Source organism: Lucilia sericata, unplaced genomic scaffold (assembly GCF_015586225.1).
Source record: "Lucilia sericata isolate MDLA Ls3-8-SP2 unplaced genomic scaffold, ASM1558622v1 Contig000029F_arrow, whole genome shotgun sequence".
Lineage (NCBI taxonomy): Eukaryota > Metazoa > Arthropoda > Insecta > Diptera > Calliphoridae > Lucilia > Lucilia sericata.
Genome location: NW_023994067.1, coordinates 422,748 through 443,982, shown reverse-complemented (window position 1 = coordinate 443,982; position 21,235 = coordinate 422,748). Strand labels below are relative to the sequence as shown.

The 21,235-nt window shown below is 28.3% G+C and overlaps 1 protein-coding gene across 8 annotated transcripts in view; it reads right to left on the bottom strand.

The window, feature by feature from the left end:
- LOC119610938 (protein phosphatase PP2A 55 kDa regulatory subunit) overlaps positions 1–21,235 on the bottom strand; it is an 81,973-nt gene that overhangs the window by 8,091 nt on the left and 52,647 nt on the right. The window contains exons 1-2 of one of the 8 annotated variants that reach the window (XM_037966399.1): positions 12,918–13,075; positions 10,731–11,175 (exon numbers count right to left, since the gene is read on the bottom strand). The exons of 4 other annotated variants lie outside the window; for them this stretch is intronic. In XM_037966399.1, coding sequence (XP_037822327.1) covers positions 10,731–10,737 — 7 coding nt within the window. In that variant the 5' untranslated portion in view covers positions 10,738–11,175; positions 12,918–13,075. Of the gene's footprint in view, positions 1–10,730; positions 11,176–12,834; positions 13,076–21,235 lie in introns of those variants that run through there. 3 more of the 8 variants (XM_037966418.1, XM_037966392.1, XM_037966410.1) reach the window with 3 other exon arrangements.

Sequence of the window (21,235 nt, the reverse complement as noted above, 5' to 3'; positions counted from 1 at the left end):
CATACCACAACACCGCCATTTTATCAAATTTGTTTATTGGGAATATGAGAACATATCTTGGGGTAATATGTTTACCTACAACATTTGGTCTACGATACCATTTTACAATTTTTACGACCATACCCTTTTTGTCAAGACCCATCGTGAATCATTCCTAAGATACGACTTCTTTGAAAGTTGGTTAGAGCTTAATATTTTTCGATTAATGGACTTCCAATATATTTCCTGAATTAATTTAGATTAAAAAATGTATTTTGTTGTCGTATTCATGCATTAAAAATTCATCCATGTATGAAACCACCTCTAAGTTCGTTACTTAGTAAACTTTATGGGTTTTACTATATGCTTTATGGTCTGAAATTAATTTTTTTCAAAAAAATTTGTTTAAAAATTGATCTGAACTAACTGAATATTGATCACGATGTTTAATAACTACAACTTGGCTTAGTTTCACTAATTTGGGACGCCCTAATCCGATTAATTTTAAAAAAATGATAAGCGCTTATCATATTTGATTAAAATGTTTATTTTTTATGAGAGATTTTAAAACATTTGACTTCCTAAAGTATTCAAAAAATCTTTTAATGAAATTACCATGAGATTTTTCAAATTTTTTTCGCGATATTTTCATAATTTTCAAGATATTTGAACAGATTTCATTTTCGTCAATTCTGACATTTTCTTTCAGGATTTTAAATGAAATAATTGTGAACTGAGCTTAAAATTACTTAAAATCATCTAAATATAACAGTTTTATATTATATTTTTAATATTTACTACGAATAATGGAAATTAATCTAACTTAGGTTATATAATACTCCTATAATACTCCTATCTGATATGGATTTCGAAAAAAGGGAATACCAAAAAAACTAATGAACCTATATAAAAAATTTCATTCGTTTTGTATTTTAAACACTTACAAACAAATATCGTGAAAAAATATTGGATTTCTGTAAATATTTTTTTTTTTTTTAATTAAGCTGCACAATTATTTTTTTTCGATTTACACGATTTAAATTTTTTTTTAATTCGGGAATGTATCTATCGTGCAAAACGAGGGGCAGGTTTAATCAGAGGCAGAAAAGTGAAAATATTGTGTAAAATACTAAACTGCTGCTGTATAATCTAACAGATCGATAAAGTTAGCTAAATTTCAAAAATAAATAATATGAAGGCATAGCTGTGGGCCTAGAAAAATATTGTAGGAAAATGTAATAAAAATTCTGTAATATCAAAGAAATAAACAGTAAAATAGATAGTTTCGAATATAGTCCCTTTAATATACAAACTTACTTGGCATGAAGGAAAAAAACTATGAGTATGCAACATTTATTTATTATTACATTATTGAATGGCAAATGCGCACAAAACAACAAAACAATATGAAGACAGCAACAACAACACTAAACAACAATAAATGAAATAATATTTTATAATTTGTGTCAATAAAGAAATGATTCTTTCTTGAAACTAACACAGATACAAAAAAAAAATATCTCATACACTAACGTTCGTATTAAATTCGTCTAAGGATGTTTGTTGCCACTTAAACTAAAGAATTGGAAGAATATACGTAACAACTAAAAAAACTTAATGGATTTTATATGAGAACAATAGGATTGTATTGTTTTGATTCTTTTTGATGTGTTTTTTCTTGTTCTGCTGTTGTTTTTCTTTTGTCATTATGATGTGAGCCAATGATGACGTTGATATTTAAAGGCAGAACAAATGTAATTTTCAATGTGGAAAAATTTTGTAATTTTTTGGAAATTAAAAAAATTTACAAGGACTAGGAGGAGTGACATAACCGCAAAGTCGTTTATTTGCTCGATAATTGGAAACTTTCAAATTACTATTTGTAGAATTAATCGTTTAAAACAAAACACCGAATTATTGAATATCCTAAAAACCCATTTATCAGGCTCCAAAATAGCGCCTTTGATATCGGAATTATAATAATGATGAATAAGAAATCTCTAATATTTTGATCAAGTATACGGTATTTTGTCGCCAGATATTGAACTCTTTGTTATCATATAGGAAAAACTATAAAGTTACTCATATAATCCTAAATTATTTACGATTAATAAATGACGATTATTTACTTATTATAGAAAGTGATATGCCCACAATGGTTAAAGTTCTAACATTGTTTTATCTACTTTATATAAAATAAATAAAATATTTCATACAAAACCTTAAATACTTAAAAAAATTGTCTACGATTCTTAAACATGAAAAGTCCTTAGTAGTACGAGTATAAATTTGTCCTTTTGTGCATCATGTGCCAACAAAAATTACGAGTTGTATTGCAAAAAATGTGTTGTAGCAGTCAAACCAATGAGGTCACCAGACAGTCATTTACAAAAAAAAAGAATACAATAAACCTGAGGTTTTCTTTCTACTTTTTCTTCATTTCTTTACAAATACTACAAAGATTTATCATTGAATACTACAAGTTTTTTCCCATGGCATATTTTTTCTACAGCGCTAATCTCAATATAAGTTTTTATGTAAACGTCATAGTTTTTTTTCTCTTCCACATTATTGACTAAATATTACACAAAAACTCTTCTGAAACTCGTACGTTTTCGTTATCCTTATTACGTCATATTTGATTTTGTCTAGAAACAAATTTTACAAAATTTACAATAACAATAAAAGGATGTAAATCTCAAAGGTAGATATTATTTGGACTTTTTAGTTTGTTACGCTTTTTGCTGCTTCTTTATACGATATTTCATAGACATGTATCAAAGTCAAACAAATGACATGATTTGGGTGTAACCAAAAAATAACACAAAAATTGTTTACAAAGTAACATTTATTGAAAGTGATTTGATTTTATGTTTAAAAATAGAAGAAGAAAAATTAACTACATATGTATGTATCTGGTAATGGACAATGTAAATTTGAAACTGACTAACATCCAAACATGTCACAATAAATTATGCAAATGTTTTATTTTTGGTTTTTATGCAGCAATGAATATTGCTGTTATATGGGACAAATTTAATATAAAATTTAAAAATTTTAATTACAATAGAATTTTATAACATAAAATGAAAATATTAATTACAAGAAGTAAAACTTTGATGTTTAGGTGTAGGGCTTTCAGTCCTAAAATGTTTGCAATTTTAATTCAATATTAAAATGTAATCAAAAATTATATTTTTATAAATGTAATGAAAAGCAAGTCACGCATGCCTAGAAAAAAAAACTTTTTCTATTAGTTAAACAATTGTGTAAAGAATATAAAATCTAACTGTCAATTAAATGACAATACTTTGACATGTTGAAAAAATATGTTTTAAAATGTTAAAAAAGTTTAATATTTTCTAGTTTGCTACACATTTTTATGTTAATGCTTAATTTAGAATATTTTATTTTTCTATATATAAGATAAGTCGATTTTCGATTTTGTAAGGAAAAAAGAATCTAAGACTTTTCGTCCTTTTTGCACAAAAAGTTGGTCGTTGGAAGGTAGATACATATATAGAATACTATACAGAGATTTGATTTATCCCTATGGAAAACGTACTAGACACATAAGATGTTAATTTTTTATGCAAAACAAAACAAACTTGCAATGACTTATTTAATTGCTTATTGGTAAGCGAGCATGATAACTACTTGTCTCCAATAACATCACCATGTTAAAATAATGAGTTGAAATAACAATGTCTAAAAACCAAAAATTATTTGTTTTAGAAAACGAATAGCTCCTCTCACTCTCTCTCTAATTCAGAAGAGTTCATCCTATAATTGGCTCAAGATCCCATAAATGGCCTTTTTCCAAATAATCACATTGCTGCACATATTAATATTGATATGCATATTCATATACATATATTTTAACTCAGTATAAATGCTTTAAGTCCACTACTTTAAAGTATTACAAACATCATTACATATGCCTCATGCCGGTATAGGGTATAAGAAGTCAATATATTGAATTCCCATGGCATTCGCATTGATTGCTTCAATAGTTTTTGTTTTTGTACCGTATTTATTGGCATACTTGTTTGTGTGATCACACACATATAAATACGATGATGACGATTTTATAAGTTTGTTATAGACCACATAGACTTGTAAACATTTTGTTTTTGTAATTTTTTTTAAGTGCATTTAATTGATACAGATAGAACGACACACATTTTGTTTTTTTATTGCGTCATTTTGTTTTTTTTTTTTTTTCTTGTTATTGACCATAAAAAATAAAAAACATATGTATGTATATAATGTATTGTCGACCAAGACAGACTATATGGTAGCCTACACAAATACAAAATTATTTTCAAAAATAAGATTTTTATCGGAATTATGACCAATTATGTACGGATCATTGGAAGATGAGTTCGTATGCCATAATTGTTATCGAGCTAATAATAATTTATTTTCTTTAAACTTTTTTTCTGAAAAATTGTTGATCCTTAGTTGTCTAATCTCGTGTTTTTGGGAGATATTTGTATGTGAAAGTATAAATTAAAGGATCATTATATATAGGGTTAACTCTCAGTGTAAAAATGATAGATTCGATCTTTGTAAAAGTTGTCCTGTTTTTTGGAAATAATTGACCGATTTCAACCATTTTCAATAGACTTCCATCTTGGGAGTTAAATTTTGTCAAATTATACTGAAAATATCGTGTTATACCTTGCTTTATATCGATATTTATGTATATTTATCCGTTACAAACATCAGCACAAACGTATAATTCACGCCCTAATATAGTGATGTAGAGTACAACAACGTGCAAACTAAGCAAAACAAAAACAATAAAAAAGAATTGATAGTTAACACTGTTGAAAACAATTACACTAAATACAATGAATGAGTACAACACCTACATTCTCACACATACACACAGATACCCATAGACACACGTAGAAAGTGACAAGATAGTAGTAGGAAAGATGTAGACTACGGCTGTATTATATGGTAGAAAGATCAATTACCAGCAAATAAAATGGAAATTGTGTTTCCTCTTAGAAATAAAACGTTCAAACATTCTTGCACTTAATGAATATAAAGGGTTATCCAATAAGAAGCGGTCTAGTCGAGGATTTCAGTTTGTGAGTTTTTTGTAATTTTTTTAAATGTGAAATTCTAATCTTTGGGAGGAAAATTATAAAATTAAATGTATTTCGTTAAAAAAATGCAAAAATATTGTAACAAGATTTTGGCAGAGGTTTTTATTGGAAAACTCTAAAGTATTTGTAGTATTTTTGTATATAGAGAAGAAAAATAAATTCTGATGAGTTCTATTTATAATGGACCCAAGCCCACATTAAAGCACCTATTCGAAAAGGTGTAATTTTTCTTACAAAAAAAATTTCGCTGGTAAAAGTTATGATCAAAATAACGACAATTAATTAAGGATTAAAAAATGCCGATTACATTAGGTGTTTTCTAAAGCCATCTGATGACATTGAATGCTGAAATGTAAAATAATACTCTGTAAACTTTTCTGTTAAAGATTTTAAACGCAGCCAGATCTATGTAAAGATTTTAGATTAATTGACAATTAGCCCCTTATATCTGCTGGGAAATTAGTTACTATACATATGCATACATACATACATACAAATGTATGTATATTTGTAATTGAATTTATGTATGCGTGTGTTTGTATCTTATTTTTGCCTTGACCCGGAAAATCTGGTTTTATATTTTGCGTTATATTTCATTTTTATTTTTTTTTTCATTTTTTTGTTTTTATATTCTTAATATTATTTTTGTTGTGGAAGTCGCAACCATTAAGAACAAAATTATAACAAATAAATAGAAAAAAAAAAATAGCAAAGAAAAGAAAACTTACATTTAGAACATTTACTACATATTTCTATAACATTTTACAAATAAAATAAAATGCATTATTTTTTGGTTTACACACTACGAAAGTAAAAAAACTACAATAACAAAAACTTTTCAACAAACTATTTTATATGTCTTTTTGAAGACTTGTAGCCATTCATTTGCATATACATTTTATAATTCGCATGTTTTTTGTCTTGTAATTTTAATTAGCCCATAAATTATACAGCCACTCGACACTTATGGTACAATGACTTTGTATGAAAACATTAGGTTTTTGTTTTGTTTGCACTAATTAAAATATAAATTCTATTAGATTTTATGCATTAAGGTTGGTCAAGAGGCCATTCAAATGTCTTAGTTGTAAACCCTTTAGAAATATGTCGTATGTATGTATTGTGTTTACATTTACATTTTTTTTAAATAACGCAGATTAAATTTTTATTAATTAAACTTTTTTATGATAGATCATTGTATATTGAGCCTGATGGGTTTTGTAATTCTTATATCGCTCGTTTACTACAGGGCTAGCATAATCCAAATTTTTTGAACTAAGTATTGGTCCTACACATATGTTCCTTAATGTATACCGATCGACTCAGAATTACTTTGAGCCGATTAAGACATGATAGTGAAATTTAGACCATACCAGTCTTTCGGCCCAAGGACAAAGCCTATTGAAAATGTTTAAAATCGATTAATTATTTCCCATAGCCCCCAACAAGTGGACCTTCCTATTTAGGATTTGAAGCTCATAATTACCACAAATATACTATTATATATACATACATACCTTCCAAAGGACAGGTAGACCTAGATCATTTTAGGATAAGTAGCTAAAATGAAAATTTGTGTCTGACGTACTATCCAATAATACTAACCTAGGTGCAATTTCATCAAAATTAATTTTTTTTGGGTTATATCACTTGACATAAAATTGCCCATATATATATATAATTTAAGTGTCGAACGATACTGTAAGTATCTACTTTGTTTTACGTTTTATTTTCATGACTATAGTTTTCGATGATTGTGTCATTATAATCATGTGTACTTTCAAACCACCAACACACAGCCCTGATATATAAAATGTCTATAAAATGTGATGTCTTTTTTATTTTCTATTTTGTATGAAGAAAATCTAAATTCAAAATTTTATTTAAGATTCAATTAACTCATGTTCAGGCATCACAAAATTTCTTTGAAATCATATATAATTTAATTGTATGTATATACTAGTATGAAAGTATAGTTGGACATATACGACCATATGATACTCTATACCAGTAACGATGCATGTGGTAGATAAAGACCAATAACACATGCCAACAGTTTTTTAAACCACATGTCAAAATATACTTTACTAATGGATTTAGCAACACTAAATCCGATTCAAAATTTACACATCACTTTAGGTTTTTCAGATATCATGTCATAAAGTTTGAGAAAACCCCGTTTTTAGATATACATATTTGGTAGTATTTGTTATGTCATCTGAAAGTTCAATCTGTCGACTATAAAATAAGGATCTAAGCTGTATTATATTTTTTTATTTTATTTTACGTCATTTCGCCAATATTTTATAAAAATATTATATATCAAATTTTGATATACATAATTATCCCATAATAATTGTTTAAAAATCTCTTTTCTTTGCTGAGATATCGTAAGTTGAATTTTTTACTGTAAAATAAAACGGGGGAGTTTCAAACTTTATAACACTATATCTGGAACACAGAATGTGATGGATAATTTCTGGTTTGAAATTTTTCGATTGTTTAAGTTACAAACATCAACACTAATGCATAAAACCCTACTCACTATAGTGGTAACAAAACACAATGATGCATATTTGCATAATGAAAAATGCAAAAAAAAAGTTTTAAAAAAATTTGAAATACATATTTTGTATGTGCATATAAATTAATTTATAAAATTTGTGCAGCGATTTTTGCGAAAAGAAGAAATGTTGTCATGTTGTCTTTTTCTTAGAAGACAACAAGTAAGAATTTATAGTCGGACATGGACGACTATATGATACCCTACACCAGTGATTATGTTAAAAATGTTGATTATTTTTTTTAATAATATTTAATTTCATGTTTACCTTAATTCAGAAATATTTTAACAATTTGTTGACAAAAGAGCAATTTTCAAAAAGAGAGGTTAAATGGGGGGTTATAAATTTTGGTAGAGGAATTTATGTCTACTTTAGTTATTTATGCAGAATATCATCGTGTTATTAGTGTTTATAAGTATATAATTATAATTTTATAATTTTGACTCCATTTTCTGAAAGGGACTTTGTATGGGTGATAGGGTAAATAAGGCCAGATCATGACGAAAATCAGCAGTTTCATTAATACTTAAATCGACTCAATGGGCCGTATACTTAAATCTGGGTGTAGTACCAATATTTTTGGGTGTTACACACATCAGCACAAACGCATAATACCCTCCTCGCTAGGGTAAAAAAGGAAATCAAATATATAAACTTTTAAAGATTTTTCGATGGGGAACATGATTTGTTTTAAAGTTTTTTAAAAATATGTATTAAAATTTCCTAAAACATTAAAAACAGTTTTTCTTAAAACGATATTATTAAGTTATGACGTTTGTATAGTAAATAAGCGACCGACTTTTTTACCTAGAATTTTATTTTTAATAAAATTTCAAAATATCTTAAAACCTCATCGCTTAGGGATATTGTTACTAACACTGGGAACTGTTACTCAAAAGAATTCATGTTAACAACATGTAAATGCATGAAAAGTAATTAAATTTATTTTTAGAAGATTAAAAAGTTGTTTTTTTATAAAATTCATACAATACACACCTCCTTTAAAAAATACAATAGCAAAAAAAAAGTATGAAAAAATTAAATTTATTTTTATTTCAGAAATACAAACTGAAGATTTAATATTTAAATTCACTATTTGTACTGCTCAGCAGTACAAATTGCTGTCATCTCTAACAAATGACATTGATACAATTTTATACTAGATTATTTTATATTGTAGACAAAAAATAAATTTGTTTTTTTTTAACTTTTTGCTGCTTAAATCACATTGTCATGCGAAATTTTTAAGTAAATAATTGTATTTATTTTTATTATTTAATTAACCAGGCCCCATCTTTATTATCACACTTCTAATAAGGGATTTTGATTCAATTTTTTTTTCGCAATTTGCTGCTGTTAAATAGTTTATTCTCATGTTTTTATTTCTGTACATTTTTATTTATTTTGTTCATATTTATCTATTTTGTTTGTCTGTCGTTTGCATTAATACGAAAACAAATGCTTATTCACGTATATAGTTTTAGTTTTTGTTTATTTTTATAATAATTTACTTTTTTCTTTCTGTATTAAATGTTTTCATAAGTTTTTTCCTAAATGTTTGGGGGAGGGGGTTGCAGTTATTGAAAATTTAAATTAATTCTAAATGATAAACAAATAATAAAGTCCATATAATTACTTTAACTTGTTTTGCAAATATAATAATTTACATTTTATGAGGAAATTTTTTAAAAAAGAATTTTATAATTAATTATACAAGTGATTTTTTTTAAAGCCAAGATATAAATTGTAAATATTGTGTGTTACAATTAAAAATTTATTTTAATGATGGAAATATGAAACTAAAAATAGTTAGTTGTAAAGTATAAAAGCAAGTATACTCTCGCTTTCATATTTTTTCAGATATACTAATTTTAGTATATTATAACGCATTCAAACCCACTACTGAAGTCCAAACAACAATTAAAACTAGGTCAAGTAGTTTCCTAGATATGTATGCCTATAGTATATGTATTTAGTTCAGAGGGGAAGTGCCACGCCTACTATATATAGTACGCACTATCTGGTCTAAAATATATTATTTCACCTAAATGTGGACATCGGAAAATTTCGGACTTAAATAATGGAATAGCATAATAACACAAATTTTTAATAGGAAATTATACCTACATATATACATACATATCGCTCATTACTACATGACTGGCATAAAGCAAAATTCGGGTTTTTTGAACTGAGGGCTAAGTCTTTCATAAATATTATTAAAAAGTATTAAAAATTAGTAAAATGTCATTAAATATTTCAAGAAATTTAACTCTAAACGGATTTTTTGGATTATGAAGGTCTTGTAGTAAATATTATGAAGAACTTAGAAAAAGAAGTACCTACATATGTATAAAGTAAAAAGTTCTGACGAATTAGCGAAACAAAAAGATAGAGTTTCGAAACAATATAGATTTTAAAGTTGAGAATTCTTTATAAATATTTGTAAAATTTGATAAAAATAAATTTCCAGTATCCTAGGTGGTCACTACACATTAAATCTGACTAATCGCTAAACTACTACTTATGCTAAAATTATATCCACCGCCTGCATAACATAGGACTACTAAACCTGTAATTTACTCTTATGTTTGCAAAGCATAATTTTTGGGATTGCCTAAATGGATCATGAACTTCAACGTTTATCAGGGATTGTTTTTTTTTTAATTCACACATTTCGAAAAACAAAAATTTTTAAAAATGTTTAAAGTTTTCAATTTTGCTGCTTACATACATACCTAGTAGGTACAATAAATCAATTTTAATAAGATCATAAACATTTTTTTTTCTGCATGTAAATAAAACAAATTTTACTACATTACAACAACAGCATACAGGGTTACATTGCAATTCTAACAACAATTGTTGTTGTTTTTATATGTATTTTGTGTTTTCTTTTTAATACATATTTTATTTTACTTTTATTTTGCGCCACAAAACGTGGAGCGAAAAGTATAATAAAAGGCAACAGCTTAAAAAAATAATAAAAACACAACACTCATACAAATTCTTTCACAAACACACACACACACTCAGAATAAAACGCAATGCAAAAAAAAAAACTTACCGGCCATGACAGTTTAACAGTTTGCTGGACACCAAAAAAGTAAAATAAAATTGTTTTTCAATAGGAGGCAGCCAAATCCAAAATAACAGTACGAATGAATGTTGATGTAAATGAAGAGGGAGAGTAAACGACAGACACAAACTTTAACAGCAAGAAAATAAAGTTGGCAGAGGAGGAAGAAGAAAAAAAATTGGGAGATTTTTTTTATTGTAAAAATTCAATTTTTTAGAGCACTTTTTTAATATTTCTTGTTTGTTTGTTTTTTTTTTTCAAATAATTCTTGTTTTTTTCTTGGATTTGTTTTTCTAACACTTTCTTAATGATTATTTATTTAACATTAGTGTTAACAGCACTGTTTTTAACAGAGTTTTTTTTTATTATTTATTTGTGTATGTAAAGGCCGGGAAATAAAAAAAGAGGGAGTGAGCAGAGTGCACTGTTGGGGCTAAAAAATAAAATTGTAAAATATGTATAGAAATATTTAAATTGTTTAGGTTGGTATTTAACTTTATTGTTTTTTAGTTAGAAAAATTTGATTCATTAACCTGCACTAAAATTGTTGTAGTAGTATTGTTTTTTTTCGGCTATTCCTTTTGAAATTTTCGTTTAAAAAGCGCTTCGTTTTTTTACGATCAGAAATAATACAGTGCTGCCAGATATTTTTATTTATTTAAATAGTTGGGCAAATGTGAATAAAAAAGCCCTTAAACTCTTTCTAGTTTTCGACAGAATTGTTGTAGGTACATATTTATATTCTTTACTGAAGAAATGTCATTGAAAATACTATATATGTATGTCATTGAAATACTATATATATATTCTTCTGCTATAAGCTCCGAACTGTCATACATAGTTAGAATACTAATATGATACTTAATCTAAAAAACATTATCAGCAGTGATTTTCGGAGAGAATCTTTTTTGGAAACTTAATGAAAGAAACATCAAATTTGATCATTATATTCTTATTTTAAGGCAGTTATAAATGTTAGTCATTATTTTAAAGATAATCTTATATAGAGTTTAGATTTAAATGTGGACTGCTTTTGCTCACTTGCAATACCAAGATAACTGCAGCAACAGATAAGGGCTTTATGACGATTATTCGACAATGTCAAACAGACTTCCAGAAGAACGGACGGCCAGAAACAGGATTATAAACCTATAGACAGGTGACAAATATTTGTCTGCATTACAAACATCAGAACAGATTATAACAATTTAATATGTTCCCATTTTTCAGCTAACTACTTCCAAGGACAACAAAAATAAATATCTGGCAACACTGTACTAAAACTTCGATTTAATAGCGGCGCCTAACCTTCAAAATTATCTAAAATTTAAACTTATTTTTTAATTATTAAAAACCACTAATTTAATAATAAGTTTTAATTCTTTAATTATAATAACTATTATTTAAACGTCTTTAGTAAGAGGCTTCAATAAAAGCTTATAACAAAACACTACCGCGTGACTTTCTTTAGAGAAAACAATAAAATATTTTGCAATTTTTCACACACGCACATTCAATACTTTTCATTTATTTATTTTTAATACATTTTTATTTTATTTAAATAATTTATTTATTCTCATATTTGCACTCTTTTTTATCGAAATTATTGCCTTTTGTTGTTTTTTTTTTTTTTGCACTAGAAAAATATGACAAATCAAAAAAGAAAAAACTACAACTACTACAACCACTGCTCAACAAAAAGCAAAAAAAAAAGACACGAAAAAAATGACGGCGACATCTCTCACACAAAAAGAAAAAACAACAAAAGAAGAAAAAACTTGCAATGACAAGAAAAAAAGCATTTCACAGCGAATTCATCACTTAGAAAAAAACCCGACAAAATTATTTGCTCATAAAATTTTGCAAACTATTTTTTTTGCTAAAAATTCCTCAACACACTCTTGTTCTCTTTTAATTATTTATAAATATTTGCAAACAATTTATTGGTTTTATGTTTTTTTCTACACTACGCAGAAATGTTAATTCTTTTTCGGGTTTCTTTTATGCACTTTTTTATAAGAGGCTTTTTTTCCTTCTTTTTTTTAACAATTTAATGCCGCTGTTTGTTTCTTATGCAATTTAATTTTATTACGTTTTAATTTCTATTGTTTTATTTAATTATTAGCACTTGCATTATTATCAAGTTTAAGCATTAATTTTATACATTTTAATTACTTTTTAAACGTTTTACTAGAGCGTTTTGTTCTTTAGTTTTGCAAAAAAACAAAATTTCATCAATTCGCGTCTTCGTTTTAGAAAAATGAACTAAAAATGCTTTACAACCGCTTCGTGCTTTTTTTATTTCTTGCTCTTCATCATTATTGTATTTGTGTGCGTGTATGTTTGAATTCGTCGTGACATTAGTAAACTTTTTGATGCTGTTGTTGTTGTGTCTGTAAAACGTAACAGCATTGCCAGTATTAAATTTCTTTTGAAAGTTCTTTTTTCTGGGTTTAAATATAAATGTAGGGAAAAATTGTTAAGCTAAATAGGTTTGCATACAAATTTAGTTAATTATCTTTATTGTTTTGCATTTTGTGAGTAAATTAATAATCATATAATAAATATAAATATTTCAACGATAATTTTTTCAATAATTTGTATGTAATGCTTTGAAATAATATATTTTTCAGGGAGCTAATAAAAGTCAAATTTTTTAGTTTAATAACTTTCACCGAAAGGGGTTTAAAAGGTGCTTTGAATGCCCTATCAATAATTTATGTCCAATTACAAATTATTAAAATATTAAAAAATATTTTTTTTTCAAAGAAATTTATGGTTTTTAAAATGTTTACATATTAAATGTCAAATAATTTAAACGAAATTAAATAGTGTTTCTGTTTCAGTTTAACTGAAATACTTTCACCTAAAAATGTGTCAGCTTTTGAATCTTGTAAAAAACTGAAAAATTAAATATTTTTTACTAATGCTACTTTGAAAAAACAACCGTTATTTTTGCAGTAAATTGTCATAAACGCTTTCACAATTATATTGCCGTCTCTTTCACGAACTGGGCTATACTTATTTTTTGCATTTCTCTTTAGTTGCATTTCGCCGGCAGAAATCTGCGTATCGTACTTAAGAGAGTCAGATAAAAAACGTGAAAATTTGTGCTAACATTGAAAGAAAAACATTAAATTTGTGATAAAAAGTTTATAAAACTTATAGTTTATGTGAAAATAATAAAGTTGCAAGTGTTTTGTTATAAATATAAGTGATAAAAATGTGAAAAACTGCTAGCGCAGTTGTCAGGCATTAGTTGCTGTTCATTTTGTTTTTCTATGCAAAAAGTTACGACACACAGGCTGTCTCTTTTTCTCCTGAGCAATTTTTTTCTCAGCACTTATTCATTATCCGTTTCCCATTTTTTTCTAGGTTTTTTAATATTCTTTAAATAAAAGCAATTTCCCATTTCCATTTGTGTTACTAGATTTAAAAAATCTTCAAAGTGACATTTAATTAAAATTTACACATACATAAATTGTTATACGATAAATTACTAAACGTTTTAATTTATCTAAAAATTATAAAGTGCAAGTGTTTTTCAGCAAAAATTAATAAAAACTACAGGCTTATTCATAAAATTTCGGGCAACGCAGTCGACTTTAATATGCTTCGTTAAAAAATCCATGTTAAATTCAAGTTCCTGTAATATTAAACTAAATTGAATAGTTTTTTCTTATTAATTCTAAGTAATTTCGTGTTGCTAATAACGATTCTTTGAAATATTAAAAGTTAAATTGTAAATTTGTACTAATGCCAGCAGCGCAGTCTCTAGTTGTTAGCCGAAGTGCGTCTTTGCTTAATAAAAACGAATTCGTAGTTTGCCATAATATTTTTCGCTTTTAAAGCTTTTCTTTATTGCTTTTAATTCGCCTAGATTTATAAAACTTTTAGATATTACCTCTTTATGGCTAAACTTAAAACATAACCGTTATATTTAAATTAATGTATATTCTACTTGAAATAACAACTGTTTTACTATAATTAAATGCAAATGATATTTTATGATATATGTACATTATATTTAATATTGTTCTAAAAATGTTGTTCAAATAAATGGTAACGCGATTTTGTAAAAAATACATATGTATGTACATATTTACATACGCATGTATATAATATTTATTGAAATATTAAAAAAATAAAATATTGTCGTTATATAAATTGGTTGGTAATGTTGGCGAAATAATTTCGTGGTGAGTAATTTAAATTTCCTTAATTTTGTGTATTTATTGTTTATTATTCATTGATTTGAAAGCGCTGTATCAAAATAAATGTTCAAAAAAATTGTACTTCGGCGGCCAAAATAAAGCGAGTTAAAAATATTTCTATATATTCAAAATAGCTTTTTGCTTTTCCTATAACATTTTAAAAATGTTAGAATTTTTTCCCATATGTACTCAAAATTACTAAACGACATACATATGTAAGTATTAGCCACAATCAGAACCGAAACTATGTTACGAACTAAGTAATTAATTTAAAAATTTTACAATTCAATAAAATATACGTATGTATAATTTTTTGTGTAACACTATGGCGCCATCTTCATGTGAAATAAAAAAATACTTAAGTGCTGTCGATAATACAGTTGTACTCCAAATGGGTTGTTGATGAAACTATTCAACAACTCTAATACAACAATCATTACTAAAAGTTTTGGACAAAATAAAGTATAAAATACATATATCCCCAGGCATGGAAAATTGAAATTTTGAAACAGTACTAGACTATAGACTAGACTAAGACTAGACTATAGACTAGACTATACTATAGACTAGACTATAGACTAGAGATAGACTAGACTATAGACTAGACTATAGACTAGACTATAGACTAGACTATAGACTAGATATAGACTAGACTATAGACTAGACTATAGACTAGACTATAGACTAGACTATAGACTAGACTATATAGACTATAGACTATAGACTAGACTATAGACTAGACTATAGACTAGACTATAGACTAGACTATAGACTAGACTATAGACTAGACTATAGACTAGACTATAGACTAGACTATAGACTAGACTATAGTAGACTATAGACTAGACTATAGACTAGACTATAGACTAGATAGACTAGACTATAGAAGACTATAGACTAGACTATAGACTAGACTATAGACTAGACTATAGACTAGACTATAGACTAGACTATAGACTAGACTATAGACTAGACTATAGACTAGACTATAGACTAGACTATAGACTAGACTATAGACTAGACTATAGACTAGACTATAGACTAGACTATAGACTAGACTATAGACTAGACTATAGACTAGACTATAGACTAGACTATAGACTAGACTATAGACTAGACTATAGACTAGACTATAGACTAGACTATAGACTAGACTATAGACTAGACTATAGACTAGACTATAGACTAGACTATAGACTAGACTATAGACTAGACTATAGATAGACTATAGACTAGACTATAGACTAGACTATAGACTAGACTATAGACTAGACTATAGACTAGACTATAGACTAGACTATAGACTAGACTATAGACTAGACTATAGACTAGACTATAGACTAGACCTAGACTAGACTATAGACTAGACCTTAGACTAGACTATAGACTAGACTATAGACTAGACTATAGACTAGACTATAGACTAGACTATAGACTAGACTATAGACTAGACTATAGACTAGACTAAGACTAGACTATAGACTAGACTATAGACTAGACTATAGACTAGACATAGACTAGACTATAGACTAGACTAAGACTAGACTATAGACTAGACTAGACTAGACTATAGACTAGACTATAGACTAGACTATAGACTAGACTATAGACTAGACTATAGACTAGACTATAGACTAGACTATAGACTAGACTATAGACTAGATAGACTAACTAGACTAGACTATAGACTAGACTATAGACTAGACTATAGACTAGACTAGACTATATATAGACTAGACTATATATAGACTAGACTATATATAGACTAGACTATATATAGACTAGACTATATATAGACTAGACTATATATAGACTAGACTATATATAGACTAGACTATATATAGACTAGACTATATATAGACTAGACTATATATAGACTAGACTATATATAGACTAGACTATATATAGACTAGACTATATATAGACTAGACTGTATATAGACTAGACTATAGACTAGACTATACTTATTCCTTTTTGTCCTAGGGCCTTCCGTTTAGCCAGGAAATGGACTTTTATGTTTTCACTAATAAATCGAATTTTGGTAAGAAGTAAGAGTGATCACAGATTTTAATCCTTTTTGCCCTAGGGCCTTCCGTTTAGCCAGAAAATGGACTTTTATGTTTTCACTAATAAATCGAATTTTGGTAAGAAGTAAGAATGATCACAGATTTTAATCCTTTTTGCCCTAGGGCCTTCCGTTTAGCCAGAAAATGGACTTTTATATTTTTACAAATAAATCGAATTTTAGTAAGAAGTAAGAGTGATCACAGATTTTAATCCTTTTTGCCCTAGGGCCTTCCGTTTAGCCAGAAAATGGACTTTTATGTTTTCACTAATAAATCGAATTTTGGTAAGAAGTAGGAATGATCACAGATTTTAATCCTTTTTGCCCTAGGGCCTTCCGTTTAGCCAGAAAATGGACTTTTATATTTTTACAAATAAATCGAATTTTAGTAAGAAGTAAGAGTGATCACAGATTTTAATCCTTTTTGCCGTAGGGCCTTCCGTTTAGCCAGAAAATGGACTTTTATATTTTTACAAATAAATCGAATTTTAGTAAGAAGTAAGAGTGATCACAGATTTTAATCCTTTTTGCCCTAGGGCCTTCCGTTTAGCCAGAAAATGGACTTTTATGTTTTCACTAATAAATCGGATTTTGGTAAGAAGTAAGAATGATCACAGATTTTAATCCTTTTTGCCTAGGGCCTTCCGTTTAGCCAGAAAATGGACTTTTATATTTTTACTAATAAATCGAATTTTGGTAAGAAGTAAGAGTGATCACAGATTTTAATCCTTTTTGTCCTATGGCCTTCCGTTTAGCCAGAAAATGGACTTTTATGTTTTCACTAAAAAATCGAATTTTGGTGAGAAGTAAGAGTGATCACAGATTTTAATCCTTTTTGTCCTAGGGCCTTCCGTTTAGCCAGAAAATGGACTTTTATGTTTTCACTAATAAATCGAATTTTGGTAAGAAGTAAGAATGATCACAGATTTTAATCCTTTTTGCCCTAGGGCCTTCCGTTTAGCCAGAAAATGGACTTTTATATTTTTACAAATAAATCGAATTTTAGTAAGAAGTAAGAGTGATCACAGATTTTAATCCTTTTTGCCCTAGGGCCTTCTGTTAAAATAAATCGGATTTTGGTAAGAAGTAAGAATGATCACAGATTTTAATCCTTTTTGCCTAGGGCCTTCCGTTTAGCCAGAAAATGGACTTTTATATTTTTACAAATAAATCGAATTTTGGTAAGAAGTAAGAGTGATCACAGATTTTAATCCTTTTTGTCCTATGGCCTTCCGTTTAGCCAGAAAATGGACTTTTATGTTTTCACTAAAAAATCGAATTTTGGTGAGAAGTAAGAGTGATCACAGATTTTAATCCTTTTTGTCCTAGGGCCTTCCGTTTAGCCAGAAAATGGACTTTTATGTTTTCACTAATAAATCGAATTTTGGTAAGAAGTAAGAATGATCACAGATTTTAATCCTTTTTGCCCTAGGGCCTTCCGTTTAGCCAGAAAATGGACTTTTATATTTTTACAAATAAATCGAATTTTAGTAAGAAGTAAGAGTGATCACAGATTTTAATCCTTTTTGACCTAGGGCCTTCTGTTTAGCCAGAAAATGGACTTTTATGTTTTCACTAATAAATCGAATTTTGGTAAGAAGAAAGAGTGATCACAGATTTTAATCCTTTTTGTCCTAGGGCCTTCCGTTTAGCCAGAAAATGGACTTTTATGTTTTCACTAATAAATCGAATTTTGGTAAGAAGTAAGAGTGATCACAGATTTTAATCCTTTTTGCCGTAGGGCCTTCCGTTTAGCCAGAAAATGGACTTTTATGTTTTCACTAATAAATCGAATTTTGGTAAGAAGTAAGAGTGATCACAGATTTTAATCCTTTTTGTCCTAGGGCCTTCCGTTTAGCCAGAAAATGGACTTTTATGTTTTCACTAATAAATCGAATTTTGGTAAGAAGTAAGAGTGATCACAGATTTTAATCCTTTTTGTCCTATGGCCTTCCGTTTAGCCAGAAAATGGACGTTTATGTTTTCACTAAAAAATCGAATTTTGGTAAGAAGTAAGAGTGATCACAGATTTTAATCCTTTTTGTCCTAGGGCCTTCCGTTTAGCCAGAAAATGGTCTTTTATGTTTTCTCTAAAAAATCGAATTTTGGTTTAATCCTTTTTGTCCTATGGCCTTCCGTTTAGCCAGAAAATGGACTTTTATGTTTTCACTAATAAATCGAATTTTGGTAAGAAGTAAGAGTGATCACAGATTTTAATCCTTTTTGTCCTAGGGCCTTCCGTTTAGCCAGAAAATGGACTTTTATGTTTTCACTAAAAAATCGAATTTTGGTAAGAAGTAAGAGTGATCACAGATTTTAATCCTTTTTGCCGTAGAGCCTTCCGTTTAGCCAGAAAATGGACTTTTATGTTTTCACTAATAAATCGAATTTTGGTAAGAAGTAAGAGTGATCACAGATTTTAATCCTTTTTGTCCTAGGGCCTTCCGTTTAGCCAGAAAATGGACTTTTATGTTTTCACTAAAAAATCGAATTTTGGTAAGAAGTAAGAGTGATCACAGATTTTAATCCTTTATGCCGTAGGGCCTTCCGTTTAGCCAGAAAATGGACTTTTATGTTTTCACTAAAAAATCGAATTTTGGTAAGAAGAGTGATCACAGATTTTAATCCTTTTTGCCGTAGAGCCTTCCGTTTAGCCAGAAAATGGACTTTTATGTTTTCACTAATAAATCGAATTTTGGTAAGAAGTAAGAGTGATCACAGATTTTAATCCTTTTTGTCCTAGGGCCTTCCGTTTAGCCAGAAAATGGACTTTTATGTTTTCACTAATAAATCGAATTTTGGTAAGAAGAAAGAGTGATCACAGATTTTAATCCTTTTTGCCGTAGGGCCTTCCGTTTAGCCAGAAAATGGACTTTTATGTTTTCACTAATAAATCGAATTTTGGTAAGAAGTAAGAGTGATCACACATTTTAATCCTTTTTGCCGTAGGGCCTTCCGTTTAGCCAGAAAATGGACTTTTATGTTTTCACTAATAAATCGAATTTTGGTAAGAAGTAAGAGTGATCACAGATTTTAATCCTTTTTGTCCTAGGGCCTTCCGTTTAGCCAGAAAATGGACTTTTATGTTTTAACTAATAAATCGAATTTTGATAAAAAGTAAGAGTGATCACAGATTTAATCCGTTTAGCCAGAAAATGGACTTTTATGTTTTCACTAATAAATCTTATTTTGGTAAGAAGTAAGAGTGATCACAGATTTTCATCGTTTTTGCCCTAGGGCCTTCCGTTTAGCCAGAAAATGGACTTTTATGTTTTCACTAAAAAATCGAATTTTGGTAAGAAATAAGAGTGATCACAGATTTTAATCCTTTTTGTCCTAGGGCCTTCCGTTTAGCCAGAAAATGGACTTTTATGTTTTCACTAATAAATCGAATTTTGGTAAGAAGTAAGAGTGATCACAGATTTTAATCCTTTTTGCCGTAGGGCCTTCCGTTTAACCAGAAAATGGACTTTTATGTTTTCACTAATAAATCGAATTTTGGTAAGAAGTAAGAGTGATCACAGATTTTAATCCTTTTTGCCGTAGGGCCTTCCGTTTAGCCAGAAAATGGACTTTTATGTTTTCACTAAAAAATCGAATTTTGGTAAGAAGTAAGAGTGATCACAGATTTTAATCCTTTTTGCCGTAGGGCCTTCCACTTAGCCAGAAAATGGACTTTTATGTTTTCACTAAAAAATCGAATTTTGGTAAGAAGTAAGAGTGATCACAGATTTTAATCCTTTTTGCCGTAGGGCCTTCCGTTTAGCCAGAAAATGGACTTTTATGTTTTCACTAAAAAATCGAATTTTGGTAAGAAGTAAGAGTGATCACAGATTTTAATCCTTTTTGCCGTAGGGCCTTCCGTTTAGCCAGAAAATGGACTTTTATGTTTTCACTAATAAATCGAATTTTGGTAAGAATTAAATGCTTTTCGCCGTAGGGCCTTCCGTTTAGCCAGAAAATGGACTTTTATGTTTTCACTAAAAAATCGAATTTTGGTAAGAAGTAGGAGTGAACACAGATTTTAATCCTTTTTGTCCTAGGGCCTTCCGTTTAGCCAGAAAATGGACTTTTATGTTATGTTATTTTGGTAAGAAGTAAGAGTGATCACAGATTTTAATCCTTTTTGTCCTAGGGCCTTCCGTTTAGCCAGAAAATGGACTTTTATGTTTTCACTAAAAAATCGAATTTTGGTAAGAAGTAAGAGTGATCAC